The sequence below is a fragment of the Sitophilus oryzae genome, unplaced genomic scaffold (assembly GCF_002938485.1).
Source record: "Sitophilus oryzae breed Bouriz unplaced genomic scaffold, Soryzae_2.0 scaffold_1853_pilon_pilon, whole genome shotgun sequence".
NCBI classification, from domain to species: Eukaryota; Metazoa; Arthropoda; class Insecta; order Coleoptera; family Curculionidae; genus Sitophilus; species Sitophilus oryzae.
This window is the reverse complement of record NW_022146561.1, coordinates 392,760-405,000: the sequence shown is the minus strand read 5'-3', so window position 1 is coordinate 405,000 and position 12,241 is coordinate 392,760. Positions and strand designations below refer to the sequence as shown.

The window sequence follows — 12,241 nt, the reverse complement described above, 5'->3', positions numbered from 1 at the left end:
ATTGAACATCAATATTTATTTCAAACTAATAATCAATAAGAATATTTATGATTCGTATAATTTAACAAAATTACTGTAAATCACTATAAATAATGAACAAAACATGTAAAAAAACACAAATTGTTGGTTAGGTTCAAAATTTCTTTTCTCTTTTTTAATTAATTTTAAGTCTAGGATACAAAATACTAGGACAAAAATAGGAAATAAATACTAGGACTATCCGGGATTCTCTTCCTAAATAAATTTTAAGGCCGTTAACATCATTAGGCATTTGCATCCTCCTCCTCGTAGGTGCCTTCTCTGTTGAGGTTGGCGATTAATATGGCATATGACTCTCTGTCCAGAGCTTGGTGAATAAGGGTGTTCCGTCGGTGTGGGTCCAATCTCTTATGTTACATAGCCATGATTTCTTTTTCCTCCCTGGAGCGTCTTTTTCAATGATGTTTACCTTTTATATACAGCTACAGACAATAAATCGAGTGTCTTTGTCAATATGGTCTTTATTTCTAATTTACTGAATAACACGACAACAGAAAAATGGTAGTGCGATGCACTCCCCCTTAAAGGCCAGGCAATACTAAGTTTTTGTAAGCTTTTCGGCTGCGCTGTGGGCCTACGTGACTTCTGCCTTCTGCCAGCGACGCGCTCCCCGCCGGCGGCGATCAAGGTCCTGCGCTAAGGCCTTGTACGCATCGTACGTCGTACGGCTTTCAAAAACCCAACATGCCGCCCCCCTTGAAAGCTTGTCTTTCAAAAACCTTAACCCTAATTCCTAAAATCTATTTTAAACACTAAATCCTTAATGTTCCTAAAATTCTTATTAATTACTGCCTTCAAATGGTAGAACACATACACGAGAAGTAGACCTCTTTATTAAACCACTCGCGGTTTTAAGCGACACAACACGACATATCCCGTCACTACCCGTGTGTAACTCCACTACTCGTCCTAACTGCCATTTCATGGGCGGAGTGTTATCTTCTTTCACCAACACCATGTCATTAATTTTTATAGAGTCCGCTCTTATTCGCCACTTAGATCGCTGTTGCAAGTTACCCAAATACTCCGTTTGCCACCGTTTCCAAAAACTTTGGATAAACTGAGTCAATAACTGATACCTTTGTAAGCGATTTGGATTATGACCTTTTATATCTTCTTGAGGTAGAGCAGAGGGTGAGCTACCCATTAAAAAATGACCTGGCGTTAAAATTTCCAAATCATCCGCAGATTCACTTACAGGAGTAATTGGCCGGGAATTCAGACATGCCTCCACTTGGGTTATCACTGTATACAACTCTTCAAACGTTAACTTCTGATCATTTAAAACCCTCTTTAGATGGTACTTTGCGGATTTCACCGCAGACTCCCACAAACCCCCAAAGTGCGGCGAACGTGGTGGAATGAAATGCCATTTTATAAATGAATTTGTAAAGTACTGTGAGAAAACCTCCTGGTTACCCTTACCTGTAAAAATCGACTAAGTTCCGTAAGTTCATTATTAGCCCCTATAAAATTTGTCGCATTGTCGGAGTACACATTCCTACAAAGTCCCCTACGTGCGATGAACCTCTTAAAGCAGTTAAGAAAAGCTTGGGTCGTTAGATCAACGACCAATTCTAGGTGGACCGCCTTAGTCGCGAAGCATATAAAGACGCATAAATACGCCTTGGTAATAACAGGTTTTCTAACTGTGCCTGATTTAACAAAAAATGGCCCTGCGTAATCAACCCCACAATTTTCGAATGGCCGACTTGGAACAATACGACTGCTTGGTAACTCCCCCATGTATTGCCTAAAATCCTTTGGTTTTGCCCTAAAACATACAATACAACGCGATAAAACACTTCTTATTGTTTGACGACCTAATATGGGCCAGTATTTGAGACGCATTACTGCTAAAAGCGCCTGCGGACCTGCATGTAAATGCTTGTAGTGCTCACATAGAATGATTAACCGCGTGACGTCGTGTTTATTTGGAAGTATTACCGGAAACCGCTGATTATAACTAAGATTAGCCTTGGCTAGCCGACCTCCTACCCTTAATAGCCCATCCTTGTCCAAAAACGGATTAAGAGACAAAATTCTACTTCGTCTATCCAGCCCGCATCCCCCTTCTATGGCCTTAATTTCAGCACCAAAAACTTCACGTTGAACTAATGCGATTACCACTGTCCATGCTTTATCAAGCTCCTGTACCGTTAATGGACCTCTTCTAGGTGGTTCCCCTCTTTTAGAAGCCCTGCAATTTTGCATAAATCTTAAACAATAAGAGAATGTTCGAAGTAATTTATTGAAATTCGAGAACCTTCTAAGCACCTTATTAAGATCCGTCACGATATATGAATGTTTTATGATCTTCTGCTCAGGAATGACATCAACACTAGGAATATGAGTTTGAGGAAAGTAATTCTCTTCGCGAGATAACCAGAATGGGCCTTCCCACCATAATAAATTTTCACTTAAGCTGTCACAGTCAGTACCCCTGGAGACCAAATCCGCCGGATTTTGCTCTGATGGTACATGACCCCATTGGTTGCCTCCGCTGAGGGTTTGAATCTCCGCGACCCTATTTGCCACGAATGTTGTCCAAGTCGAAGGTTCCCTTGACAACCAAGACAGCACAATGGACGAATCCGACCAATACCTTATTTGAGACGGATTTATATCGATCGCTTGTAAAACTGCCTTAACCAACTTAGCCAACAAAAGGGCACCACATAATTCTAATCTGGGAAGAGATATTACTTTAAGTGGAGCAACCCGTGATTTCGAACATAACAACCTTACGTGACAATCTCCCTTCTGGTCTACTGATCTCACAAAAATACAAGCCCCGTAAGCCTTCTGCGAAGCGTCGCAGAAACCATGTATCTGAAAATCCCTAGACCCTGTGCATATAACCTGCCGTTCTATTTGAAACACCTTTAGTTTCTGAAATTCCTCTCTCAAATTTAACCATGGAACTAGAACACCTTGCGGAACTTCCTCGTCCCAACCTACCTTTTCCTTCCATAATAGTTGAAGTACAAGTTTAGCTTTAATAATAACAGGAGCCAACAGTCCCAAAGGATCGAATATCTGGGATATCAATGACAAAATTATGCGTTTGGTTACCTTATTGTCCAATAAAACACCATAATCTTCAGGACAATCGTAGTGCAAAGTATCTAGGTGTGGATTCCATCTGATACCTAGTGTTTTCGAAGTGCTATCTCCTGATATATAATGCTCCACATTTGGCTCATCGCAGGTTAACAGAGTTTCTGGTTTATTAGAACTCCATTTTCTCAGGATAAACCCACCCGAAGCTAACACCTGACTGATCCCTTTCTTAATCTCTCGGGCTTCTTCAACTGTATCTGCCCCTGTCAAGAGATCATCCATGTAAAAGTCCTTCATGATTGCCCTTCCTACTTTATCATCCTCACACTCCGAGAGTTGTTGCAAACATTTTACTGCCAAATATCCTGAACATGCCATCCCATAAGTAATCGTGTTTAACTTAAAATGTCCGATGGGTTCATCCGCGTTAAATCTCCATAAAATTCTTTGCAGATCCTGATCCTCCTCCGCAACCCAAACCTGCCTAAACATTTTCTCCACATCAGCTGTTATGATTACTGCGTATTTCCTAAGACGTACTAGTATATCAAAAATATCATCTTGCAGCTTTGGACCGACCATTAGCTGATTATTTAAAGACACTCCAGTGTTAGTTGGTGCGCTGGCATCAAAAACAACTCTTAGCTTGGTGGTCAGTGATGTTTTCTTAATAACCGCGTGATATGGAAGATAATACGCTACAGGTTCATTAATTTCCTTATCCGAATATACTCTAGACATATGGCCCAATGAAAGATATTCTCTTATGAATGCGTGATACATTTCCTTCAATTCATTGTCCCTTTCTATTTTTTTCTCCAATGAAGAAAACCTTTTTATCGCCACATTGACTGAATTGCCTAACTCTGGTACCCCGACACGTATTGGCAACTTGACAACGAATCTGTCATCTTCGCTTCGTTTCGTCGTTTCCGCGAAAAATCTTTCACATTCTTCTTCTTCCCTTGTTAGTCGTTTCTCATAACCTATTTCTTCTAGAGCCCAAAATTTTTCTAACTGCCCCTGAACCGAACAGTTAGATGAGAAAAGACACCTTTTTGGTTGTGATTGCTTATGCACTTGCATTTGCCCTGGTTTTAAATGCATAGTCCCAGCAATCACGAATCCCAGCTTTGTTCCAAAAAGTAGAGGCTTACCTTTACCTAATTCAACCTTCTCTGTGCCCAAAACGGACCAAAACACTGAAGCACCCAACAGCATATCGATCTTACCTGGTTCACCACAAGATGGATCCGCCAATTTAATGTTTTCAGGTAAATTAAGTGATTTTAAATCAATACTAACCGAAGGAATGTTGTTAGAAATCTCATCGATTACCAGACGTCAGCATTATATTGCGAATGAGTCGAATAAATCCTTGCAACTACCGAGTGATCAATGCTCATGGTTTCGGGCCCTATACCCATAATTGAACTGTTTATCCTTTTCATTGGAAGCCTCAATGTATCACGAAACGCTTTGGTCACGAATGAAGACTGTGACCCGCAGTCTAACAACGCCCTACACTCATGCCATTTACCTTCTATATCCTTAACCCTTACAACTGCAGTAGACAAGAGAACCTCCGTAATTTCCTTTTTTACACCTTGCATCTCGAGACCTTTATCTTCACTACTATGACCGTTAAATACCTTTGAGTCACCTCCTTCCGCTGCGCCTTCCTTGGAATCCCGAGTTTCCTTACCTGTGTGCTGATTATCATGCAGCAGAAGATGATGTTTTCCTTTACAACGCCTACAACCTCCAGATGTACATGCATGCACCCTGTGTCCCAGTTTGAGACATTTCCAACAAGCATTTGACCTTGACACCACTCCCCTCTTGTCCTCCAACGACATATCCAAAAATTGTTTACATTGCTGTAAACAATGTTCATCTGCCTTACAAAGTATGCAACTAAATGTTTTAGTTGTAGATCGGGGAGGGGGTAGGTGAGGTTTCCCTTTCCCTTGGTCATCAGTATTTGAAGATCTGATATTGGTTTCCCATACTGCACATTTGTTTACCAAAAATTTAAAAAAATCATCCATAGTAGCAAATTTATCGACCGAACCTTGTTTTCGCCACTCCTTCCTGGTAATAGGATCCAATTTCGATTAAAGCAAGTAAATTAGTATTGGATCCCAGTGTTCTACGCCTAAACCCAAAGTTTTGAGTGCCCTTAAATCCTTACGCAGCTCATCTAACATTTTCCTTAACCCGGAATGAGACTCCTTGGTAAGATCCGGTACATTGCAAATAGAGTCAATATGACTAAGAGCGATTAACTTTTTATTTTCAAACCTTTCCTTTAAAAGATCCCATGCAACCTGATAATTTTCTGAAGACACCTCCAAAGAATGGATCACATCAGCCGCCGTACCCTTAAGCGCTTAGATAATAAAATTTTTGAATATTAGTTAAAGACAAATTCGAATCTACTAAGGACTTAAAAGAATCGTGAAATTCCAACCACTGCTTGTATGAACCATAAAAGTTAGGTACTTCCATTGGTGGAAGACGTACTTCCGTTCTTGGAGCAGTTGAGTCCTGTGTACTCCCACCGTGCGCAAGCAAATTTAGGCGACCAAGAATGTCAAAATACTTTGTACCAAAATCATCGCGTTCAGCCACTTGCTCATCCGAATTATCCAGGTCCTCGATTTCGTCCTGGATGCTTTCAAATTCATCCCACCACGCCTCCGCTCTTTTAAGACGTATCGAAATCTCATGATGCTTAGAGGAGTCATAATTCTGAATAAAAGTTTCTAACCGTGTAAGCTGCCCTTTAATATTTCCCCTTTTTCGAGTCAATTTAGCTAGATCAGTCATCTTGACCCTTTACCTTAACCTTTACCTTAAAACCTTAACCTTTACCTTAAAAACCCTTATGAATGTTTACCTTACCCTTAAATTATCCTTAAATCTGACACAGATTCTCAACCCAAGTGCGCTGTCTTTACAAACAGTCCCTTACAAATATAAAACACAAATCAATTTAATAACTTACAAAAATAATATAAAGAAATGGTACGTAAATTTGGAAAAACTGGACTTATAAATAACAAAATCTATTTAGAATTTAACCTTTTGTCCACCTTAATAACAAAAATAGAAACAATAATTAATTTAATGCACAAAATAATAATAAAATGCACAATAAAACAATTATGTGTACCAAATACATCAAAAGTAAATACTTATTTGTCAACTAAATCAACCATAAATATCTGTTTTTCGAATAAATCAAGCAAAAAATATTTATTTTGTCAAATAAGTCAAACGAAAAATATTTATTTTGACAAATATAAATCAAAGCAAAAATATATAAAATTAAAATTGCTCACCCTGTTGCGCACTGCACCTACCTCGGTCAGTATCCAATCTGTGTAGATAACCTTCAAATCTTCTTAAATGTCCTTAAACCTTAAATTTCCTTAAACCATATAAATATCCCTTGACCTTCCTTAAATTCCCTTAACCTTCCTTAAATGAGTATTAGCCTGGTAGTCCTTAAAGCCACTATAGGTATTATTTGTAGGTATTTCCTTGATGCACTGACCTGTTCTTTTTTTCGATAAATGTAGCCTTGTAGCCGTATCCTTTCCTTAATTGGACTTTTCCAATTATCCGGCTCGAAGGACCAAAATGGAGCGTCTTTTTCAATGATGTTTACCTTTTATATACAGCTACAGACAATAAATCGAGTGTCTTTGTCAATATGGTCTTTATTTCTAATTTACTGAATAACACGACAACAGAAAAATGGTAGTGCGATGCACTCCCCTTTAAACACCAGGCAATACTAAGTTTTTGTAAGCTTTTCGGCTGCGCTGTGGGCCTACGTCACTTCTGCCTTCTGCCAGCGACGCGCTCCCCGCCGGCGGCGATCAAGGTCCTGCGCTAAGGCCTTGTACGCATCGTACGTCGTACGGCTTTCAAAAACCCAACACTCCCTATGCTACGTTTTCCATCGATTTTCTATTATGAGCTGTATTTCTTCATATTGACATTTGCATATAAAGGTGTGTATTTTGGGTTACCACCCAAAATTGATTTTGAAGTCATCAGGCATCTTAATAATCCTGGACGATAGGTAATTAAAGCAATCCAATAATTTACTCAACCTCAAATTTTGGTTATTGACTACTCCACGCTAGTTTCTGTATGTGAAATTATTGCCCAAGTGCATACAATCGTGAATAACTTTCATTGGCAGTTTGTTACCCAAAAGTTCATTTTCAGTGTAGTTTATTGAAATAACACGAGTTAGAGCAAAATTTCCTGTCAAAGCAGACCTATTATATCGGATCTGCGCCTATTGTTACGTTTTCAATTTATTTTCTATTAGGTTAGTATTAGCCTATTTATTTTATATTACTCATTATTATGTATAGAATTTATTTAATATATTATTATTTCACTAAGTCTGATTGATTTCATAAAAAATCAATTAATTTTAAATTCTACCTTACAAATAATATAACTATTCAGATAAATATCCATCGTTTAACATATGTTGTTTTTAGTTTGTGCAACAATACTTGTAATACTTAAATAGACATAAATGTAATTTCTCATAACATTTAAACACATAATATAATCAAAGTTCAATTATTTAATATTAAGGCTTTTATAATAGTCCAATAAATGTTTTAACTTGAATGGATGTGTAATATATGCCAATATAATATGATGTTCTTCATGTATGATCACATTGGTTATTATATAAGATACAAAAAAATCTCTGAATGCATTCATTTAGAATCTGAAATGTTTTTTTAATTAGAACCCTAACATACCTATTATCGGTCAAATTTATAGTGTGGAGCAGATGTAAGACCAAGACTCCCTCAGTATTTTAATTTTTGAATTTTTTCCTGTATATTTGAGGTGTTTGTCATTTATAGCAATACCTATAATAATAGCTCCCGTATATAGCGTTTAATGCCTTGGGAGTAGCAAGGTACATCTTGCCATGCTAGAGCCATTCGGTATACACGGAAGGTAATGTTGCTAGCACTACGCTTCAACCGCCTATTATTACCTCAGGGTTGTGAATCCCAAGTATTCATTTAAGGCTGAGTCGACCTAGGTACCTAAACAATTTTTATTTTATTAAAAATAGTCGGCTGATGAATTGGCGGCTGTAGGATTCGAACCCACAACCTTTAGATCGGTAGACGAGAGCTGTACCTCTACGCCACCGGGCACCTATGACAATACCTGAATATCTATGAATTCATAAAAAAAATTATTGGTTTTGCCATTTTAACACATAGTTACTTACAGTTCCCGCCAAAAAGTTTGCTACAAATCGGAAAGATCTTTGGTATTGAATTATCCAAAAATGCTCAAGAGAAATTAATTTGAAGAATGAATTGAAAAATATTTTGACTTATTATCGATATTTGAATATCATGACGTAATTGATATTACCTTAATTGATAACTTAATATTATTATATTATTATAATGAATGAATTAATTAAGACGACACTGCCATTGGCGCAGAAACCATGGAAGACTCGCAAACGCTGCTAGACAGGGTACATGAAGCTAGTTGTTGCGAATGGGGTATTAATATAAATATCAAGAAGACGAAATGGATGTTTGTGGCCCACAAAAATTGTGGGTAAAATACAAATTAATCCAATCCCGATAAAAATTAGAGGACCCAATATAGAACAAGTACCTACCACATTATAGATATTTAGGAAGCCGCCTAAATAGTGAAAATACATGTGACGAAGAAGTAAAGGCAAGAATTGAAATGGCACGTAGAACATTCAAAAAATGGAATACCACTCTCACTAATAAAAACCTGTCACTGCAAATCCGGTTACGAACACTACGTTGTTATATATGGTCCACTCTTCTTTACGGATGCGAGATATGGTCGCTAAAAGTCGAGAATATAAATAAAATAGAATCTTTTGAAATTTGGTGCTACCGGAGAATCCTTAAGATTTCTTTGACTGAACATACAAGCAACAAAGAAGTTCTTGGACAGCTAAATAAAGATCGGGAACTCTTAACCACCATCAAGGCCAGAAAGATTAGCTACTTCGAACACATAATGCATGGCAGCAAATATTATATTCCTCGTTTGATCATTCAAGAAAAAGTCGAAAGTAGAAGATGGGTAGGTAGAAAGAAACTGTCATGGCTGAGAAATATACGAAACTGGACCGGTCTGGAGGTGGAGAGGCTGTTTCATGCAGCAGAAGATAGAGAACTCTTCCACGAAATAGTCATGGAGATCGCCAACGCCTGAAGACAGGCGCAAGAAGATAATGAATTAATAGCATTTGCTTGTGAAGTATCTAGGTATCTTAAATGTCGTATTAGATATCAAGATAGTGAAAAGGCACCAAAGAAAAATGGTAACGTACTCCGTTTTACATTATGTGCCAATTTTCTAATAAATATAAAATGATATATTTCTATTTATAGCACACTTAACTCCACATAAACATTTATTTTGCATGAAATGAATTTGAATAAACAAACAGATACATAATATAAAAATGCATTTATGTAAACCCCTTTATTAATAATAAGCTATTCACACCCTATTCTGTGGGTTTAATTTAACCTAGCATTAAAATTATATAATTTATCATTATTAGCCTTATAAAGTTACGAAATAACTTTATTAAATTCTTTCGTCTGATTTTGCCCGTTCCTTTATATTCTAAACAAATACTTACCTTAGCTGCTAGTCTTTTATGCGTCTGAAAAGGTTAACTTATTACCATCTGAAATAAATTGAATAAGATAACATTAAATACCAAATCGTGATAGCAACACTAATTTTAGAATAAATTACCACTAATAAAGTTTACTTTTTCTCGTTAAAGATATTTATAAACTGATATCTGATTACAAGATATACTCGTTAAGGTTCAGATAGGCTTTTTTGACCACCCAACTAAAAACAGATATTTTTGTAAATGAAATGTTGAAAGTAATGTCATAATAATTTAAACCGTTAACTAAAAAAGAGTTATTTAGGTATTTAGCACTCCAATTATTTGTTCACTCCAGGCACTCCATTTGATTATTTACGAGATATTTACAACAAAAATGAAGTTAGCACTAGGAGGAGTAAAGGAAGGTTGAAGGAGAATAGTAATATATTACTATTGTAGTATATACAGGGGATGAGTGTTAAATAACTGCAAATATTTTTAGGGCTAGTAGATCTCGATAAACGAAACATGTTTTCTCTTTACCGTTTTTCAAATAAATCCAAAATAACCGAGTTATTTTACTTTGAAAAATTTGAATTTTGAAAAAATGATTTTTTGATTAAATTTTTAGAACCACTGGATGTTTTCTGGGTTTTCTTTCTTGTAAATTTAATCTATTACCTGTATTGCCCTATTATTAAGAAATTATGTTTTTTAACTAACAACTAAAAAAAATTCAAAAAAATCCAAATTTTCAAAAAATGTATATTTTTCGCGAAAAAAAAAAACATAATCATATTTCTGGGGTTAAAATATACTACCCCTAAAAGTATTTGTACTTATTTAAGACTCATCCTGTATAAATTTTAGCGTAAAAAAAGGTTTAGGTATATTAATCCGTAATTGGCAATATCAGAACACCTTACTACTGAGTGCACCGAGACGACAACCGTTCGTGCCATAAACTTTGGTACGGCTGATGTCGAAGATGGCTTATGTGGAGTCGTCTCAGATACTGGCTTTTGTCAAAGCCCTGAGACTGTAAGATGAGTTATAACTCAAGAAAGTGGAACACACAAAAGATCTGTAAGGTCGCGGTGATTAACCCCTCTCCTAAACATTCTACATTCTACAACCCCCTCGGTGTTAGTGTTGCAAGGTCCCATTTTGCTATTTGTCTTGCTGCGAAACTTTTGAATGTATCTCAGTAAAGATTTTTACTAGAGGCAATTTCCACAAAATCTCTAACCATACCATAAAGGAGCACCGACCACACATAACACTTTACGAATCTTAATCTAAGGCTAAGCTCAAAATCAGAACAGATAAGTACTTTTCGAAACCTCAAGAATGCTTGCCGAGCTTGTTCGATGCGACATTTAATTTCCTTGTCTGATGTCCAATCTTCGGAGAGCCAGATGCCCAAGTACTTAAATTTATCTACTCTTTCTATGGGCCTTGAGTTAAATGTTAGAATGGAGTTTATAAACACATCTGGGTTTCTGGATATAATCATAAATTTAGTTTTCTTGATGTTCATGTTTAAACCCATTGCTTTGCTCTATTCTCCTACCTTGTTGACCAGTTGTTGTAGGTCGTGTATATTGTCTGCAATTAAGACCGTATCGTCGGCATAGCGGATATTATTAATCCACACTCCATTATCTTTGACTCCCATTTTCACGTCCTCCAGAGCCTCTTAGAAAATAGCTTCTGAGTATAAATTAAAAAGGAGTGGAGATAGCACGCAACCCTGTCGCACCCCCCTTCTAACTTGTATAGGATTTGACATGGTATTGGACAATTTTATTTGTGCTGTTTGGTTCCAGTATAACTTCTCAATGCATTGGATGTCTTTACGATCTATATCAAGTCTTTTCAGGAGCTGCATTAATTTGTGGTGCTGTACACGATCGCATGCCTTTTCGTAGTCTATGACACACAGGCACACATCCTTTCTCTGATCGTAGCAGTTCTGGACAAGCACCTGTGTTGCAACTATTGCTTCCCTGGTGCCTAACCCTTGTCTGAACCCCATTTGCGAATCGCTTATGTCCCTTTCACATTTTTTGTAAATTCTCTGGTGTATTATTTTCAGAAATATTTTTAGGGTATGGCTTATCAGGCTGATAAGTCTGTGATCTTCACACTTTCTGGCATTGGTCTTCTTAGGCAGGGGTATAAAAGTAGAACGCAACTACTGTTTGGGGTAGTGGCCTGTCTCATATAAAATATTGAATACTTTATGTAATGCTGTATTGCCTCTTTCATCTAGCAGCTTAAGGATTTCTGCAGGAATTTCATAAATTAATTAGCAGAAAATAATAATATTTTCAGCTAAATTATTATTATTTTCAGCTCTCTAAATAGTATGATTATCATAATTTCTAGATTATTAACATTTCCAATTATGATGTAGCCTATGCTATATTTTTAAATCATCTC

General features: G+C 36.8%; 3 protein-coding genes across 3 annotated transcripts; all 3 read right to left on the bottom strand.

Annotated features, from left to right (window-relative positions):
• Nucleotides 1–427: 427 nt before the first annotated feature.
• LOC115883254 lies at nt 428–4,323 on the bottom strand. The gene is made up of 3 exons (XM_030901590.1): nt 1,545–4,323; nt 954–1,464; nt 428–894 (listed from the first exon to the last, which is right to left on the bottom strand). Exons 1-3 carry the CDS (start codon nt 4,321–4,323, stop codon nt 891–893), a joined length of 3,294 nt encoding a protein of 1,097 aa, XP_030757450.1. The 3' UTR covers nt 428–890.
• A 113-nt stretch (nt 4,324–4,436) lies between these two features.
• LOC115883253 lies at nt 4,437–5,153 on the bottom strand. Its single transcript, XM_030901589.1, has one exon. The coding sequence runs from the start codon at nt 5,151–5,153 to the stop codon at nt 4,437–4,439; it is 717 nt and encodes a 238-aa protein (XP_030757449.1).
• A 66-nt stretch (nt 5,154–5,219) lies between these two features.
• LOC115883252 lies at nt 5,220–5,934 on the bottom strand. The gene is made up of 2 exons (XM_030901588.1): nt 5,545–5,934; nt 5,220–5,486 (listed from the first exon to the last, which is right to left on the bottom strand). Exons 1-2 carry the CDS (start codon nt 5,932–5,934, stop codon nt 5,220–5,222), a joined length of 657 nt encoding a protein of 218 aa, XP_030757448.1.
• Between the last annotated feature and the right edge of the window lie 6,307 nt (nt 5,935–12,241).

Bases quoted from the DNA above. Each gene is read 5' to 3' on its own strand.
- LOC115883252 (XM_030901588.1), bottom strand. From the start codon at position 5,934: ATGACTGATCTAGCTAAATTGACTCGAAAAAGGGGAAATATTAAAGGG. The intron at 5,487-5,544 runs GTAGATTCGAAT...TAAGCGCTTAAG, and splicing joins ACGATTCTTTTAAGTCCTTA to GGTACGGCGGCTGATGTGAT.
- LOC115883253 (XM_030901589.1), bottom strand. From the start codon at position 5,153: ATGGATGATTTTTTTAAATTTTTGGTAAACAAATGTGCAGTATGGGAA.
- LOC115883254 (XM_030901590.1), bottom strand. From the start codon at position 4,323: ATGCTGTTGGGTGCTTCAGTGTTTTGGTCCGTTTTGGGCACAGAGAAG. The intron at 1,465-1,544 runs GTAGGAATGTGT...CGATTTTTACAG, and splicing joins CATCGCACGTAGGGGACTTT to GTAAGGGTAACCAGGAGGTT.